This window comes from Eptatretus burgeri, chromosome 17 (assembly GCF_056783735.1).
Source record: "Eptatretus burgeri isolate ZD-2024b chromosome 17, Ebu_testis_v1, whole genome shotgun sequence".
Classification (NCBI taxonomy): Eukaryota; Metazoa; Chordata; class Myxini; order Myxiniformes; family Myxinidae; genus Eptatretus; species Eptatretus burgeri.
Window position 1 is genome coordinate 20,299,848 of NC_140977.1, and position 19,943 is coordinate 20,319,790.

Here is a 19,943-nt window from a genome sequence, read left to right on the forward strand (position 1 = left end):
CAAACAAACAATCAACTGACAGAAATCAGGCGCTACTTCTGACTCACCCTGTATATACACTTAAGCCCAAAATTATTCATACCCAATGAAAAATCTGAGTTTTGCATTTATCTCATACCTATAAGCTGGAGTGGTGGAACTTTCACTTCACCCAAGGACATTTAGTTGGCATGTACAGATCCACATATATTTTGGCTCAACATTATTAGCATAACAATAGAAATGTTAAGATTTCTGTTTTTATGCCTGTCCAAAATTATTCATACCCCATACCAAGTCTCAGAATTGAGGCCAATGTTTGTTATAATGCACATGCTTTTGATATTCGTAAGATTCTTTATAATGTTATGCAGTTATTCCAAGATGTGTGCATACAATCTGAATGCATTACATATGTGGTCTATTGAATGTACAGTGAGGAATGTTCTAGAACAACACTCTGCTTTTAGACTATAAATTAAGGGGAGCTGATGCAATCATTCTCAGGTCATTGTCAGCATGGCGAAGAAGAAAGAAGTCAGTGAGGACCTTCATTTGTGCATTGTGAATGCTCACAAGGAGGGGAAAGGCAACAAAGCTTTTCCTCGCTTTATTGTAAATAAATAATTGTAGAAATGTTCCCAGCTCGTTTTTGTCTTTTCCTCCATTGGTCCAGCATGGTTTGAATCTGACTTTCGCCAGGTATTTATTCCCGAAAATCCGTTCCTTCTCGATGGTACGTCCTAGGCAGTTCCGCTCGGCTGCATCCGATCCGGAAAGGTGGTCGGTAGTTGGTAGCGTGATCCAGTTCGGGCAAGGCGTACTAAGGGCGTGGTTCCCCGGTAGCCGAAACTGCGTGGTTAATTAGGTAACTTGATTCCAGACAGGGGGACCCTACGCCACGCGGTTGAGGTATTGGCGTCCACGGTCGGTTAAGCGACACGCCGCGTCACGGAATTATCCGTGAGCGATGGCCTACAATTCCGGGGAGTCTGGTGGGAATTGACGTAACTTCCCCCACCTAGTGGTCTTCTCACCCGACCCCTCCGGCCCCCAACAATATATATGTATATGTATGTATGTATGTATATTGTTACGAATTTGGAATTCGATTGCACACAACATACAGGTTCCTTTAGTCAGCTATGTCGATAAGTGCTTGTTCCCTAGATAGCTCACCTTCCATTGTTTAAATGTTTAGAAATCGATTATATGTGCTGCATATTGATTTAATAGTTAGGGAGCGAACAATGGAGATGTCCCCCCCCCCCCCCATTCTGCAAAGAGGAAGAAGAGCCCTTCCTTCCCGTGATTCATGACGTCAACAACTCCCTCCCACCCGTGGTTGAGCAGGGGATGGATCATGAGGGCATGAGTCACGCCGGGCGCGGGGGAGGGGGGCGGAGAAGGATAAAGAGGAGATCCTTTCTTTGTTCGTGTTGGCTGGGAGTTGAGGGCTGCGTCGTTCAGAAGACCTTCGGGTCCTGTTTGGCTTGGGTTAGGGTTGAGGCCTTCGGAAGCTTTTTGTATTCTGCAGAGGAGTTGTTCAGCAGAGTTTCGGGTCCTGCTTGGCTCGGTAGGCTTTTTGGAGAGCTGCTGTGTTTGGAAGAAGGTTGAGCCGGTTGCTCGGCTCGGGCTGCGAATGGTGGCTGCTTCTTCTTCTTCTTCTTCCTCTTCCTCTTCCTCTTCCTCTTCTTCTTCCTCCTCTTCCTCCTCTTATTCTTTCTTCTTCTTCTTCTTCTTCCTCTTCTTATTCTTCCTCTTCTTAATCTTCTTCTTCCTCTTCCTCTTCCTCTTCCTCTTCCTCTTCCTCTTCCTCTTCTTCTTCCTCTTCTTCTTCCTCTTCCTTCTTCCTTCCTTCTTCTTCCTCCTTCTTCTTCCTTCCTTCTTCTTCCTCCTTCTTCTTCCTCCTTCTTCTTCCTCCTTCTTCTTCCTCCTTCTTCTTCCTCCTTCTTCTTCCTCCTTCTTCTTCCTCCTTCTTCTTCCTCCTTCTTCTTCCTCCTCTTCTTCTTCCTCCTTCTTCTTCCTCCTTCTTCTTCCTCCTCTTCTTCCTCCTCTTCTTCCTCCTTCTTCTTCCTCCTTCTTCTTCCTCCTTCTTCTTCCTCCTTCTTCTTCCTCCTTCTTCTTCCTCCTTCTTCTTCCTCCTTCTTCTTCCTCCTTCTTCTTCCTCCTTCTTCTTCCTCCTTCTTCTTCCTCTTTCTTCTTCCTCGTTCTTCTTCCTCCTTCTTCTTCCTCCTTCTTCTTCCTCCTTCTTCTTCCTCCTCCTTCTTCCTCCTCCTTCTTCCTCCTCCTTCTTCCTCCTTGTTCCTCCTTCTTCCTCCTTTTTCCTTCTTTTTCTTTCTTTTTCTTTCTTCTTCTTCCTCCTCTTCTTCTTCCTCCTCCTCCTCTTCCTCTTCCTCCTCTTCTTCTTCCTCCTCTTCTTCTTCCTCCTCTTCTTCTTCCTCCTCTTCTTCTTCCTCCTTCTTCTTCCTCCCTCTTCTTCTTCCTCCTTCTTCTTCCTCCTTCTTCTTCCTCCTTCTTCTTCCTCCTTCTTCTTCCTCCTCCTCTCTTCCTCCTCCTCTTCCTCCTCCTCTTCCTCCTCTTCCTCCTCTTCCTCCTCTTCCTCCTCTTCCTCCTCTTCCTCCTCTTCCTCCTCTTCCTCCTCTTCCTCCTCTTCCTCCTCTTCCTCCTCTTCCTCCTCTTCTTCTTCGAGCTCTTTGTTCTCCGTTTGGTTCCCGGCTTGATGCGACTCATCGACCTCTTCTTGGAGGTGGTTCCTCGGGGAAGCGACGCATCGGCCCCTCGTCTCACCAGCACATGTTGAGAAGCGCGGGAGGATTCGCGGGAGCTCGGGAAGGATCGCGGCTCACGGCGATTGGATCCAGCTCGCTCTCGCTGGAGCCCGGGTCCGAACAACTTGAAGACCACACGAGGTGGTTGGGTGAGATTTGTATCGGGTGAGAGGTTCGAGATAGGCTCTGGGTTTCAGCTCACCTGTCCTCCGAGCTGGAGCTCGTTATTAAAGGCCTCAGCCACCATTTCTTGGTGTGTGTGTGCCAACGTGTGTCCGTGGGCCCGTCTAACAAGTAGAGAACTGTTAAGTGCTTTGTGTGCTGGAAATGATTGTTTTGCATTTAGTATAGTCGGAATAGTTCTGCTCTTACGTGCTTCCCTAGCTCCCCATAATTATTAATAAATACCCCAATTGTTAAATGTTTTCAGCTCGTCACGTCAATTCTTTCATTGACTGAGCATTTTATGTGTTGGGAGTTAGAAAGCCGTTGGTTTGCCGTAAAAGGGGGACATTTGGACCGACGGTTCTCGGCGATTAAGCCGCTCGGGATCGCGCACGGGACAGGCTCGCCTTGGCGGTTTGTTCCGTACGAGTTCCGTCGAGGGTGGAATACCCCGGTAGTTGGATCATGTGGGTATTTAGGTACATTGAAGATTGGCAATCGACCCTACCCCACGTGATCTGCCCATTGGCATATTTTGGTTCTTGTACAAGGACCCGTCAACTCAGACTTATCCGGGCGGCGATCTATATTCCGGGCGATCTGTTGGGCCGACTCAACTTGCGGCTCCGTCAGAGCGGTCGGTTGAGGGCCGACCCACCGGACCGTAACAATATATATATATATATATATATATATATATATATATATATATATATATATATATATATATATATATATATATATATATATATATATATATATATATATATATATATATATATATATATATGTGCGCGTTTGCTCCATAACTCCAAAACCATGAAACCTCATAGCTTGAAATTTAAATTCACAATAAGAAAACTCAACAGAATTGTATGACTGAAAATTGAGTGTTTGGGTTCATTAAACACCCCTTTTGAGTTTAATTAATGGCCTTATTTAGTTCTATCCTTTTCAGGCGCATCCTCGGTCACCGCTCTCTGTTGGGTCTCCGGGCGTATCCGAGGTAACTTCGCTGGGGTCTGAAGTCACCATGTTTTTTGGCCTGTTCAACCATGCCTTGATTTGCGACAGGCTGCAACGATTTCTCAACAATATATACATATATATGAAGACCACAAGGGGAAAACCAGAGATGTCAGGAAAAGTCAATTTTGAAGAAACTGAAAAACAAAGTTTCAAGTCTTTAGTGGACTGTTTAATAACTGTCATATAGATTTCTTTTCCAGTAAAAGGAAGAGTGATCATTGGCCGATCAAACTAAGCATGTCGCATTTGCCAAGCTTCTGTGTTATTTAATTTAAGAGCAAAGAACGAATCAATGTTGCAAACTGACATCACTGGTTATTCCCTTGTTTAATAATTGCCATGCAATTTTAACCCAGGATGTGTTGCAAATTCATGCTTGTTGGTTATTAGCATACATTACATGACTTTGGTGATCACAGATTATTTTTTTCAACATTAAACGGTCATTGTTTTTTTGTTTGATTGGTGTTCAACGCCATACTCAAGGGTATTTCGCTTATATGACGACGGATTCTCCATTTCTTTCACCGTACTACTTAATATGATGGAAAACCGGAGGAAACCAAGGATAAACCACCCCCGCAATAGCCGAAGTCACCTCATGTGACTCCCTCATATACCTAAGCAGGTTGATTGGGCGATGGGTACATCGAATGAGGATGGTACTCAGACGCGCTAACCATTAAGCCACGGCGTGGGTCCCATAAAAGTCACAATAAAGGTTTGACCAGGCTTGAACCACGATATGCACCAACTACGGAGCCCATGATATAACCAAATAGGCCATTGTAGTGCTCAGAGTTTATGCTGTGATAGTTTTACAACTTTTTATAACTTAGTTTCTCAACTCTGAATATTATGATGGAACAGTTAACATGAATGACGCAGAAAGCCAATCTTATCTGAGTGAAAACTTTAATTTTAATACTTTGCAGAACACAAAACCTGTGATCAAAAATAATAGATCCATGATATAACCAAATAGGCTATTGTAGTGCTCAGAGTTTATGCTGTGAAAGTTTTACAACCTTTCATTTTTTAGTTTCTCAACTCTGAATAGTATGGTGGAACAGTTAACATGAATGAAAGGGAGATAGCCAGGAGTAAAGTACTGACAACTCTGGGTTTCTACTTGTTCAGCTTTGACAACACTTGTTTTTTCATTGCACGGCTAACCTTTATACCATATAAATTATGTGACACCTTTGGTTATTTGTTAAAGTAATATTGTGAAAGGAAACCTTATGTTGCCATCTATTGGCAGGTGCAATAACCCTGAAATTTATAAAAAGTGACATCACCGGTTTCCCCTTGTGGTCTTCTCATATATACATGTGTATATATAATATATATATATATATATATATATATTTATATGTATATATATATATAATATATTTTCACTTTCCTCAGTGATAAATAACAAGTCTAATTACTAAGCTGATGCAAGCTGACACATTTACTTTATGCAAGCAAGGCTATGTTCTCTCCCTCTCCATATGTGAAATTCACAAAATGTGAAATTTCCAAAGCGTTAAACTTATCTTTTTCTACTGTTTGGAGAATTATATTGAGTGATCAAAAAATTTAACAATGTGCCAAAATTAACTAGTTTCATTGAGCTATATGATTCAATGCATTCACTGCTTGACCTCACGCCATGTGCCCCAGAGGGACTGCTTGTCCAAAGCATATGTCAGATTTACGTGCCCCATGACTTGTGTGATTTGCGTGCGGGCGGTGCGTGCCCCGTCGTCCTGGGCATGCACACATTCACACACTTGCCCTCTCCCACACATTAGGTGGCCTGCACTGACCGCGTGGTTTTGGTCCCATGGCACAGCTGTTCAATGCATGCCGAAAGATCCATCCATCCATCCATTGGGACCATATACTGTACAGAGCTTTGGTGCTGCTAAAGCAGTCTCCGAAAGATGCAGATTCCTGTCATTTGCAGCCGAAAAATAAGATACAGCTGAAACATGCAATTCACAAACTAGCCACGCAACCTCCACCACAGCAATCCGCATCATAGCCTTGGGTGCGGGTTCGAATAGGCCGTGTGTTGGGTCTTTAGATGGCACACACACACACACATAGGCACAAACACAGGCTCACACTCCTCCCTGTAGAGAGCTCCTGACCAGCCATTTGTTACCTGGCCCCCTATCTCCCCATTTGTACTATCACCATGTGCTTCCTCGTACCTGATGTTGGTGGCAATGACCACTAGCTCCGCTCCACGATTGTGCCTCCCCTCTGATTTCCGCAGCATGGATTCGTGCATCGTTAACGCCTTAATGGCCATTCCCTCCTTGCACACATTCTCCCTCCCCACTCACCAACACATACCTCAACCTTTTCTCGTTGCATCCACTTTACTTTCCCCTCTGGCATTGCACTTAACCGATTCGCTATTTATATCTCCTGTTCGAACGCCATTTTATTTCCACTCGCTCCCGTCCTGGATTAAATTCCTGGTTTTGTTTTAAATTAATTTATCTCTTTGTATGTTTCCTTTTCCCCCATACTAGTGCTATATCCAATTCCCTTTCTATTCCTGTCTCCCCTTCTACTTTACCTCTGGCGGGATTGACCGCTTCTTCCCACTGCGTATCCCACACATCATCAAATCCTGTGCTGCTTGTCCCATACACCTTATTCATCGCCACATCATTCGAGGCTAGTCCTTACAAACAGCATCAATTATGCTGTCCAGCTTCTCCAGCTCAGCTCAACCAGCCTCTGCCTATCCAGCCTTTATTTTATCGCCAAAGCCAAACCCCAGCCTCACCATCATAACTAATTGTTGGCTTGTGCTCGCAATGCCGGCTTGCTACTTCGTGGTGTTGGTTCATTTGGACGCGCTGGGCAAGCTCGGGGAGAATCTATGAAGCTTCCAGGCAGTAAGTGTAACTCTACCACATGTTCTCGAGGTCCCTCCTCAACAATGCCAAACTGGGTCGCAGTGGCGTCAAGCCAGTTCATGTCCCCCTGGTTCTGCTCGCCTGGACTTGACATTGTGGTGGCTTCCGAACAAAAATTTTTCTCTTAACAGGCGCTTTGCAATTTCGCTTCGAGGCATGATCACTTGCACCTCCGGTCAAATTCCAAACTCCAGACACGAATGTGATGGCCACGTGGTCTGACCTGATTGCCCAGGATTGAATCCGATCAGTTGTTGAGCGACCACGCCAGTCCCCCATCATATCGACTTCCTGCCGGATCCCACGTCCAGTGCCAGGCAAGTGACGTACTGAAGCAATCACAAGAAAGATCTTATCTTTGACCAAGCTTACCAGTAATCCAAGTGATTACCGGCAACTCAAGGTACCAGACCATTATCCAATCTCTTACTTTTAACAGGTATAACTCAGACCCACTTGATTAAACGGTCAGAGCAAGCAGTATAAGCCAGAAACCAAATCAGGTCTATGCATGTATTGAATAACAAGGGTGGGAACACAAGAGGAAGCAAAACGATTTAACAACAAATGGTTCCAAACCACAACAAAAAATATCCTCGCACTACCCTCTAGCAACATCCATGCCCACAAAAACTCAAATTGATAGACAGCAGATCCTTAATTATCTGTGGTCCTTAAGGCCTTAATCACACAATATTGGGAGGTCATGAGCCGAGAAGAGTTTCAGTGCAAACCCCGTGGTGTTGGTTCAGCGTTGCTTGCTCGGGTCAGTCCACCGCCCCGCCTCTGGTGAAAGGAGGGAGGAACGACTTCGCGGAGCGAGGTGTGGCTTTGGCATAATGGGCGTGGCTTTTCCTCAGGAAGCTTTGATTTTTAACATCCTTTCTCCATGGTGTTCACCAGGTTCTTCTCTGCAATTCTTACTGAGCCTACCTTAACAAAGCTCACCCACCGAGCAAAGTGTAATGCAGTGAAAGAAGACTGGTGATGACTTGCGCCCCTTTCCTTCCCATTATCTTTGAAAGGCCTTCTCACCATTGAATGTCTTCTGCTGAACTGGCTCTGGCTCAGATTTAATATCAATATCTAAACTCTTGTATGTTTTATATGTGGCAAAATCAAAATTTACAACAACATGCAATGCAGTTACTGTGTTGTCTTTAGAACCTGCAACATGTACACTTTATTTTGGGGGTGTTACAAGATGTGCATATGTGTGTGCTGAATGTTTAAAGTGCTGTAATTGATTTGGGCAGAGGATAAGGTCTTAAGTACAGAAGTACATTACTTCAAATGTAGTTACTGTGTGGGGTGGAGCAAATATCAGGAAGAGTGGTATGTTTACTGTCTCTATAAAGGTTCAACCACCATGTACCCTCGAGTTGGCTGTTGGAAGGATTGCTGTCATGTGCAGCCAGAATCGGAACAGCCGACTGTGCTTGATTGTGGAATGAAGGTTGAGGAGCTGGAAGGATCTTCTGAGATTCTGCAGATAAAAATGGAGGATTTGAACTCCTTTGGTTTGGAAAAGGAGCCAAGCGACCAGCTTGATGGTGAGTTGTGTGATTTGCATCACTTCTGATGGGATCTGCATTTGTTTATTATTGAATTGTTCCTGAACTGTGAAGTGTTATGCAGTGAAAGAAGATGACAAGTGGACATTTGATACTTCAATAATTTCTCATTCTGCTGCACCCTCTGTCACAGATTATCAATCTCATACAGTTCAGTGCTTGCTGGGATGCTTACTCATTGTAAAACCATGTCATGTCAATTCACCTTGAGAATGGTAAATGCTTTCATCAGAATTTAACACTCTTACAAATGGCTTCACAAAGACAAAATGCCTTTTGGAATGGGTGTTTAAATGTTGCATTTTATCAATTACTAGACGACACGTTGAACCCGTTGGGTTCCTGTTGTGACAGCGGTTGATAAAAAATTTCAAAAAAAAAATATATAGCTCCAGCGAACTATACTGCTGAGGTTGTTTGCATTGATCAAATAATCCCAAAAAGTACTTGACTGAATCGGGAATTGATATTTTAATAATTTTTTCGTTGCCCGATTTGAACGAAACTTGATACTGCACACCACAGGCGAATGGTGAGTAAGGTGGCCATAAAATTTTTGTGTTATAGTGTACCGTTTTGGCTGTATTTTGGGAACATACATACATACATACAAGATGAGAGTTTTAGTAATACATAGATTTACTGACCTTGATTATTGGATCATTAAATGTTTCATGAATTTAACTTCCAACCCTTTTGGGAAACACATCTCTATATATAAAAATGAAAAGCACGGACGGTGAGGCGGTGAAGCTGTCTGTCAGTCCGTGTAGATTATATGCCTATTAATCATGTCCTGTTGGAACGTGAAGAACCCGAAGACCCAAAAGTCACCAAGCACACAAAAGATCCTGAAGACCCTCGTGACCCCTGAGACTTTAACACCATTTAGACCCCCTTATACCCTTCAAACAGATTAGACAGCTTAGACCCTTGACCATTTCGACCACTTGGACCTTCTTATATGACATAAATATCATATCACCAATATTGCAAATATGTTTGTCTTATGATTGGTGTAAATTATGCCAACATACTAAATCTGTGATGTCAATCTCTGCAACAATGTGTTGAGAGGCGAGCGTAGTGAGCTGATTCATGCTACTTACCTCCGCCACCGAAGGTGGAGGTTATGTTTTCATCACTTTCTGTCTGTTTGTTTGTTTGTGTGCAGGATATCTCAAAAAGTTGTGGACGGATTCGGACAAAACATGGTGGACAGGTTGGCTGTGTGGCAAGGATAAATTGATTCATTTTGGTGAAGATCCGAATCCAGATCTGTATACGAGAATTATTTCATTTTTAAAGTGATTCTTCAGCATTGAGAGATAGGGTCAAAAACGATATAGTACTGTATAGCATGATATTTCAAAAATGTATTGGGCCCAATATGTTCTCGGGGATCAGACATTACGTGGCGTAGGTATGCGCTCAACCAAGTGCCCTTCTAGTTTTATATAAAACAAGTTAGAAATAGAAAAATTATCTTTCTGAACTACATTCTTAACGGATTGACATTAAACATATTCTGAGAATGAAAATAGTGCACTTCCTTACCAATGTTAAGATTATTAAAATTAAAAGCTAAACGGCATAACCTAAAAATGTTTGGAATGGATTGTCTGGCCACTTTTTGGCTCTGTCCTGCAAATCATTGGCTCTGTCCAATCTGCTCTGTCTGGCCACTCATTGGCTTGGCTGTTCCTTCAAAAACCTGATGTTTCACCAAACATCCTGGTTGTCTTATTCACAGCTGTATTCTTGCAGATCTCATTTTGGGGGGATTGGGAGCGGGAGGGTGAATGGGGCATAGATCACATCAGTTACTTCATCGTGCATGTCAGCTTAAGCGTGTGTAATTCCTGTAATTAAAGAGGCCAGCATCAATTTTAGAGTAGAAAATTGATTTTGACAGTCAGTCATCATCCACATGACTCATGTCACTGACCCAACACAGCTTTGGTCTGGCCAGATGTGCAAACATTGGTTTGAAGTTTGAAATGCACTCGACTTCTCGTTATGATACAATCAGACCAATTGATTGTCAGAATTTGACACAAGTGATCAATGTTGCTGCAGTGCTTTGAGCCATTTAATTTGGCCGGCGTACAGGGGCAAGGTTTCATGTCCATAGGTAAGTGTAGATGAAACTACAGCATGATACACAGCAAATTTTGTTTACAAATGAATGCCATCGGAGTGCCACACACGACTCTGCAGTTTGCCGAAGCTTGCAGCTGCTGCCGAGATACGATGACCAATTTCACAATCATTGCTAAGGGAATATAAAATATTGCTGACAAGATAGACAAAGTTGTCCACCAAATTCAAATCAGTGCTATCATTGTCAAAGGATGGGGGTTTTCAAAATTTTGAGGAAAGATTGGTTGATGTAAAATTTGTTTTAATTTGATCGATTGTAAAGCTGAAGTCAGTCATAGCTGAAAATAGAGTTTACTCTGAAGTAGAAGCGGAATTGCTGACAAATGCCGTTTTTTCTGGGATGCTACTGAGATGCAAATCAATTTGCACATGAATACAAATACCACTCAGAACATGTTTTGCAAGGAAGTGTTCAAAAACGGCAGCAATGAGCAATGTGAACAAGGTTGGTGCAAGCACACAGCCCTTCACACCCTTCTCAATTGCAAAAGGGACCAAAAACTCATTGTTAATTTTGATGTGACCATTCATATGATCGTGCAGACAACAGATCAATGAAATTGGCTTGCCCAGACAACCACATCGACTCAAATTCTGCCACAATAAAGATCAATTTTAGATAATCAAAAACCTTGGCAAAATCAATGAAAGCAGCAAAGAGAGGATGATTTTGCTCGACATTTCTCCTGGCTTTGACTCAGAGAGAAAATCGTATCAACAGTCGAATGATTTTTGTGAAAACCACACTGTGACTCACTTAAGATTCTTTGGCTGAAAGAAACGAGATGACTTTGTATAATTTTCTTGAAATTCATTTTGCAGCAGCCAATAGAAGACTAATTCCGCCATAGTTTCTTGGATTCGACCGGTCACCTTTTTTGAAAATCGTAATAACATTTGCATTCTTATAGGCCATGGGCTAGATGAGCCTGGTGTTGGCGCATTGGTTAGGGCAGCGGCTTGGGATCCAAAAGGTCCTGAGTTCAAGCCCCGTTGGGCCACTGAATTAATACACCAGGGGGTTGACTCAGCCTGTCATCCTTCCGAGGTCGGCGAAATGAGTACCAGTATACTGGGCCGGTGTATACCCCGGTTGAAATAGGTGTACCATATCCCTGTGTCGTAAGAGGCGACCAGGGTTGCGTCAGGAAGGGCATCTGGCGTAAAACATGTGCCAAATCACTATGCGGATCATATGGATGATCCGCTGTGGCGACCCCTAACGGGAACAGCCGAAAGAAGAAGAAGAGGCCATGGGCTTGATAGGGCCACCGTGCACCCCCCCCCCCCCGCCACCTCCCAACAAAACTGTTTTTTTGAAGTGTCTGGATATTCTGAATACGAATTTGAATGTTAACATTGAAAATATTGGGATGCACTACCTCTTTTATCCTCATGAAAAGGGGTACCCTCAAAAATGAATTTTCGTCATTTGTGCCAAAAGCGATTTCCATACCCAATCAGAATGGCTTCTCGACGACCCATTACACTGTCAGACTACACATATTATGGCTTATATGAAACATAATCTCATGCTGGTTCCATGTATGTGTCTAAAATTAATATATCCAAGAGCTTATATAACATGTTGAGTGCATGTACTGTATCGTCTTATTAACCGTTCATTACTGTGTTGTAGAAGTTTCAATAAAGCTTATTTTTAAGACTTTTTTTTCATCTGCCAAACAGTCCAGAATAAGAATCTGACTTAATTTGTTATCCATATATATATATATATATATATATATATATATATATATATATATATATATATATATATATATATATATATATATATATATATATATATATATATATATATAGTATCCAAATACAATTTAATCCAGATTTATGAACACACATGATGTTATCACACTATAAACAACAGAACGGTATTCACAAAATCAAAAGCAGGGTTGGGTTTTAAAAATAAAATTAATTGCTGAGAACAATATTCATGTTAATATCGCTGGTATATTCTTTCCCACTCTAAATAATACAGTAATGTATTTTACAATACATATAAATGTGCTACATTCATACTTATTTCCCAAATTCTGATTACAAACAATGATTGAAACCAACATTATATTTACATATAGTAGGTAATAACAGTGTGTAAAATTGTTCCTTTTACCAAGCGATAACACAGTATATCTTTCATATACATATTTCAAGATATTTCTGTTGATATATTATCATGATCATACAGTTTCATTGTATTCATCAGGTAAGTAACAATATCATGAGATGTTACTGTCATCCATTTAAATCAATGTCAACAGCTAATGGTTCAGCTATGTTCTTCAATCTTGGTCAGACTCCGAGCTGTCATCAGGTAAGTACTCCTGTTCCTCTGGTATGCTGTCATCGTCATCTGATTCATCATCTCCATCATCACTGGTGTTCACTGATTCAGCAATAGATGTCAACTGCTGTGTGCGAACACACCCCTCATACCAGAGAGGCTCCAGTTTTTGGTTGACAAGTGCCCAACCGTGTCCGTGACCAGCATCAGGGATATCAGGGTTGGCAATGTGGGCCGTATCCCAACCTGGTAGTTCACTCTCCTGATCCTCTGGCTTGCCTTCTGTGTCCTGTAGCATGAAGCCATGTGCAGTGTGGATTGAGACCATTCCAGTGAAGTTGTTCAGTAAGGCCTAAGTCACATTTGCTCTACGGCGAGGATACGGCGGCCGTACGCCCTCTGAATTGACAAACGTGCGGCGGCCGCAGAGTTTCTGCGGTGGCCTAAGGGTGGCCCTACGCCGTTTGGCTATATTTTACAGGTCGTAAGGTCGCCGTGGAATTATAATGCGGAGTTATAACATTTTTCATTTCTATGTTAGCCGTAGCAATTCGACAAGCCAAAAAAAAAAAAAAACTGGTAAAAAAAAAAAAACATTACCCCATTCGTTACCGTCCGTCTGACCGCACGTTCACCTTCGGGCCCCCCTGCAGTCGCCTTGCGGGTACCTTGAGGCTACCCTGCGTCTGCCTTGAAAATTCTATGGCCGCCACAGGGCCCCCTTAAGGTCACCGTGCGACATCAAATCAAAGACCGTACAGCAACCCCATGTTTTCGGTCTCCACAATTTCTAAGACCTAAGGCCTCAGTCACATTTGCTCTACGGCGAGGATACGGCGGCCGTACGCCCTCTGAATTGACAGAAACGTGTGGCGGCCGCAGAGTTTCTGAGGTGGCCTCAGGGTGGCCCTACGCCATATGGCTATATTTTACAGGCCGTAAGGTCGCCGTGGAATTATAATGCGGAGTTATAACTTTTTTCATTTCTACGTTCGCCGTAGCAATTCGACAAGCCGAAAAAAAAAAAAAAAAACTGGTAAAAAAATAAAAAATTAACCCATTCGTTACCGTCCGTCTGGCCGCATGTTCGCCTTAGGGGTCCCCCTGCGGTCAGCTTGCGTCTGCCTTGAAAATTCTATGGCCGCCGCAGGAACGTCCTTAGGTCACTGTGCGACATCAAATCAAAGACCGTATGGCAACCCCACGTTTTCAGTCTCCACAATTTCTAAATACGCCATGCGGCTCCCCGAAAAATAAAAACATATGTGACTGCTACATTGTGTGACCGTGGAAATACTGCGGCTGCCGTATAATTGCTAGTGGCCGTAGATTTTGGAGACCCCACGGCCGCCGTGGCAAATCTGACTTGGGCCTAAATACGCTGTGCGGCTCCCCGAAAAATAAAAACATATGTGACTGCTACATTGTGTGACCGTGGAAATACTGCGGCCGCCGTATAATTGCAAGTGGCCGTAGATTTTGGAGACCCCACGGCCGCCGTGGCAAATGTGACCCAGGCCTAACTGGTCAAAATTATCAAATTCAGAGTGGAAAATGGAAGGGGCCCCTGGTGATCGAATGATTTGCGTTGACAGCAGACTTGATGTTTCAGCAACAGCCTGAGCAAGGGCAGTTTCCAACTCTAGTGAGAATGAGTAGTTTTCTGAGTGTCCCATTCGGTTCAGCAAGGTTATCAATTTTTTGCTCCTGAAAAGGTGACGAAGTGTCATGCATATGAGCATATGCTTCGGGAGTTTCCATTCCCCATTCAATGCTGCACGACAAATATCTTGCCCAATTGAATTCACGAGCATGTGCACTTTCGACATGTGAGGAGTTGGTTTGCCTGATATCAGGTAATTCAAAAATTTTTCCAATTGTGATGGAATTACAGCTGTCATGTTTCCAAGGTCCTGGGCAGATGGAGGCCATTTCAAGTCATCAGCTTTTGCGAAGCTCTCCAGAATCACTTGACGTAGGTAATTTCCAACATCCTGGATCATGTCCCTAGAACCAAGTTCATATGCACATCGAACTGTCACTAATGTCGTGGTGAGAGCTGTAGACAATGTAAGACTGGAAGTTGCCTCTTCTGTTTCGTGTGCAGAAGGCCAGTCTGTCCTTGTATTTGTCATGTTTCTCCAGCTTAGCTTTGAGGTTTTCTCCACGAAATTTGGGATTGGGGAAGTTGGTGCATTTCAGGTGAGAGATATAAATTTCAGTTAGCTCTGACAGTTTCATCATATTCTTGCTGATGATGATATCCCTGTCGATTACTTGGCATACAGCACCAAACGCCTCACTGTGTGCCTCTGCAAGTTTGATTTGTTGCTCCTTGTCTTCTATGCTTGTACTTCTCCATTTGTCGGCATTTTGTGTGTATTGGACCCTGCAGGATTTGTGGTATTTAGCTTCTGTAGCAAACAAATCATGGCCTCTAATTCTGATCAGCAACTTCTCATCAAATTTCTCCTCAGCAGTTTTGAGCACCGTTCTCCATCCATCAAACTCAAACTGACTTAAGCCCTCAGTAGTCCATGTCCCTTTGACTTTCACTTTCTTCCGTTCCATCGAGTGGCAGAATATACAATCTGGTGAGAATATTACCTTGTAACCAGCTGAGCCCCTCCGACTTAACTTGGAACATGATGGTTCAGATGGACCATAATGACTGGAAAGTCGATTGAGATTCATAGTGAATCTTTGGTAACATTCTCTGTGATATCCATCACCTTCAGTAATGGTATTTTCGTATGAGATCACAGGTAGCAGTCATTCGGTGAACAGATTCTAATGGCTGAGACAGTCTCCTGTCACATATGTCCTTCAACCTGGCAAGTCTTTCATCGGATTCTGCACTTATTGATAATGCCATGAGAGGTCCATACTGAAGCCCAGGGATGTGTATGATGCACCTGGACTTTGGCCTTGTCCCTTGGCCTCCACTGCCACCATCCTTCGGGCATTTGGTTGGGGGGGCCTTCTTTCTCTTGACGTTCTGATGAGTGCATTGGGTCAGACATCACTTTGCATGGTTGCACTCAGCCTCTGTGAACCTGCAAATAGATAAGAAAGCCAACATAAAAAATTTTTAAATGTCATATGTGATTAAATTTAAAATTGATAGTTATTTTGCTATTCATAATTGACTGAAGTGATTGTCTGACCTAAAAGAGAAAACTTAACTACATATTTGATGTTAATGTCAAAATAAATGAATTGTATCTTAACTAACCTGTTGGCTTCAATGTAAATGATGGGAATAATTCTTAAGTAATCTGCAAATGAATATTTGTTGTTGAAGTTCCTTGAGGGGGAGGTGTCTGTATTACTGCTCCAATGGCCATATTCTGCACATTTAAAAATATAATTATGTGGAGGAAAAAAAATTCACACAATACCAATTTCAATATGGATATCTTTGTTCATGAGAAACCAAGCTTTCTCTTCAGCACCGTCATTTCTGTGTCAGGTATTGACCTCGATGGAGGTTCTGGTCATAGTTAACAAACACAATGAGATTAACCATATGCAATTTAGGATGTGATAACATTGCGGGTATCCAAGATATTGGACCCATTTTGGCATCAAGTGGAATGCAGTTGGCATTGGCATGTCACCTCATGGTTAATTAGCAGGATATATAACAAGAAACAGGATAAAATAAGCTTTATTGAAAACTCTACAACACAGTAATGGGCAGTTAATAAGATGATACAGTACATGTACTCAACATGTTTTATAAGCTCTTGGATATATTAATTTTAGACACATACATGGAACCAGCATGAGATTGTTTCATATAAGCCATAATATGTGTAGTCTGACAGTGTAATGAGTCGTCTAGAAGCCATTCTGATTGGGTACGGAAATCGCTTTTGGCATAAATGACGAAAATTCATTTTTCAGGGTACCCCTTTTCATGAGGCTAAAAGAGGTAGTGCATCCCAATATTTTCAATGTTAATATTCAAATTCGTATTCAGCATATCCAGACACTTCAAAAAAAACATAGTTTTGTTGGGAGGTGGGGGGGAGCACGGTGGCCCTATCTAGCCCATGGCCTATTATGCTTGGTGTTGGCTTAATGGTTAGGGTGGTAGGCTTGGGATTCTAGGATTCCGAGTTCAAATCCCATTTTCTGTTGAATTAATACCAGGTGAGGTTGACTGCCTGTCATCCTTCCGAGGACGGCATAAATGAGTGCCAGCTTGCTGGTATCCTGTGTCAGAGTGACGACTTGTCCAGGATTGTGCCCAATAGCCAAGGAGACTGCTTAGGCCGCACCAAAGCTTTGCACAGAGTATGGTCCCAATGGATGGATGGATGGATAGATTTGCATTCTTGAAATCACTTGGCCCAAAAACTCATGAACCCCAAAAGCAGAGAAAATACATAAGAGAAGGTCAGTGTGGGAGTGATCAATTTTCCAAAATTCCATGAAGATAGAATCAGGACCACCAACTGTTTTTTTAATTTGCTTAATTGCATCATTCATTTCAGAGATGAATGGTGCATTGGCAAGACTTTCTAGAACAGGGCATTGAGAAATTGGGTCCAAAATGCAAAATGAGAAATTATCTTTCGCTTTGACATGATTGCAGAAATGTTCAGGTCAGCGATTCAAAATTTGAGACTTCTCTGTTAAAACATCACCATTTTCAGGAAGGAGAGGAGAGCTCGATTATTACTAAAAAAAAATTTGTTAAGTGGACCAAAAAAATTTTTTATTGCTTGGAAAAATTTGTGCGAATTGCCAGAATCAGCTCATTGTTGGATTTAAATTGCTTTGTTTTGCCACCACAGATTTTTTGCAAAACGAGTGTAGTGATGAAAAAAATGTTTGTGCCACATGCAAATCATGTGTTGCTGTTCTTGCATGAGCAAGAGGTTTTTTTGTTCTTGTTGTTTTACTGTATACACTGTCGAGGCTCATATGATAGCTAACACAGAATGTACAACAAGGGGAGCAGGAGATGATGGGATGGGAGAGGGAAGGAAAAACAGTGGGGAACAGAGACATGAGGAGATCTGTGGAAGGGAGAGGGATGGGGCAGGGAACACGGGGTAAACAAGATGGTCATGATGGACTTTCAGGTCCTTATACGACAGGGACATTCAGGAAAGAAAGCAGGCAATTTGAAGGAGGTAGATTTGGGGTGGATTAGTGGGGGTGGAAAAGATCGTGGTTTTGGATGGGGGAAAATAAGAGATAGTGGTGAACAGCTGTTTTGAAGACCTGGAGGGAAGAGTGGGATTGAAGACAGTGTGAGAGTTTGTTCCAAAGGTGGGAAAAAAGAGGAATGAAAGAGTGAAGGTGAGCAGTGATTCTTAATTTTAGTAGTTTTACCAGAAGGGGGTTGCTGGCGGACTTTGCGCACCCTGCGTTAATATGGGGAGGGGGGACATTTCAGAGTGGAGGGCGAGGACGGAGAGGAGACAGTAGAAGGCAGACAGACCAGCGACCTTCCTGTGGTGAGAGAGTGAGACCCAAAGACAGCCTCATTGCGGAGATCCGAAATGCCTTGGTTTCCTCAGCGTGAAGCTGCCAAAGATGAGAGTTGGGAACAGAGCCCAGAGCAGTATTCCATCAGGCTGTTGACAAAAGCTTTGTGTGTGGTTAGGAGCTCAGGTGTGCCAAGGAAGGACTTTGCACAACGGAGGATGCCCAGTTGGCGACTGGCTATGGAGGCCAGCTTGAAAATGTGGTTTTCCCAGGAAAGATCATTGCAGAAAGTGAGACCCAGAAGCTTGAATGAAAGGACTTCTTCAAGACGATTGTTGAGAAAGTAGATGGGGGGGGGGGGTTCCAGACGGTCCTTTCAGGGAGTCATTGAGTGAGAGTGTGAGATTTGTCAGGGTTGAGAGACATGTTCCACGTGTTAGACCAGCTTGTGGTTTTATCCAGATCTGCAGAGAGCGAAGAAGCTGTTGCTTGCCGATCTGAGGGATGACAGATGGTACGGCAGAGGGTGGAGTCGTGAGTAAAGAGATAAGGAGGATTTTCCAGAGTTAGAGAGATCATTAATGAAAACCAGAAAAAGAACAGGGCCCAGAATGCTGCCTTGAGGAACTCCAGCCAGGACAAGAAGAGGGGATGAGAGAACTCCATTAATGGCCACATGTTGGCTGCAACAGGAGAGGAAGTCTGCGAGTCGTGGGTGGAGATGTCCTTAGATACCACAGGAAGAGAGTTTGGTGAGTAGGGCAGGGTGCCAGACCATATCAAAGGTATGCGATATGTCGAGGGAGATTGTTCTGATTTCATGTCTGGCATTGAGGATCTCTATCCATTGTTGGGAGAGCAGTAGCAGCATATCCAGGGTCGAGTGACCTGGTCTGAATCCAAATTGATGATCGGAAATCAGGCCATTGGAGAAGAGGAAGGATTTAATGTCTGTAGTGATGATGGATTCCATAACCGTGCTGATGATTGGGAGAAGGCTGATTGGTCTGGAGTTACAGGGATCTGTTTTTGCACTATTTTTTAGGCAGAGCAGTAATGTTTGCTGATGTCCAAGCAGATGGCAGATGTCATTGAATAAATGAGAGGGTGAATAGAACAGAGAGAGGGTGAGCAAGAGCAGCAGAGCATGTTTTTATGACATGTGGGCTGATGCCGTCTGGACCGGTTGGAGAATCAGTGTCGAGGTTTGACAGCAAACTCTCCACCTTGTCGGGAGAAAAGGAGACAGAGTCCAGGAACAGCTGGGTGCGACTTGGAAAGGTGGGTACAGAAAGCAATGGGTTTGGGACACAAGATTTTTAAGTAAACAGAGTTTAGGCATTCAGCCTTTTAAGTTCTTACTTCGTTATTAATTTATCATGCAGAGGAATTTTTGTAATGGATTGCTCAAGAATGTTATAAAAGTTCTGAATTGTTTCCTGATTGTTTGCCATTGTTGAAGCATAAGGGCGAATAATTGACACAAAATGCTCCAGAGAAATTTGTCGATGCACAGTTATTATGAGGTCCCTCACCGCACATGGCATATTTGCCGTAATTTTCACAAAGTACATTAATTTTA

At 42.9% G+C, this 19,943-nt stretch overlaps 1 protein-coding gene across 2 annotated transcripts in view; it reads left to right on the forward strand.

The window, feature by feature from the left end:
• The window catches only part of LOC147009496 (uncharacterized), a 46,936-nt gene that overhangs the window by 2,852 nt on the left and 24,141 nt on the right, over positions 1-19,943 (forward strand). For both annotated transcript variants that reach the window (XM_085861768.1, XM_085861767.1), the window contains exon 3: positions 8,230-8,424. In XM_085861768.1, coding sequence (XP_085717894.1) covers positions 8,230-8,424 — 195 coding nt within the window. The remainder of the gene's footprint in view (positions 1-8,229; positions 8,425-19,943) is intronic.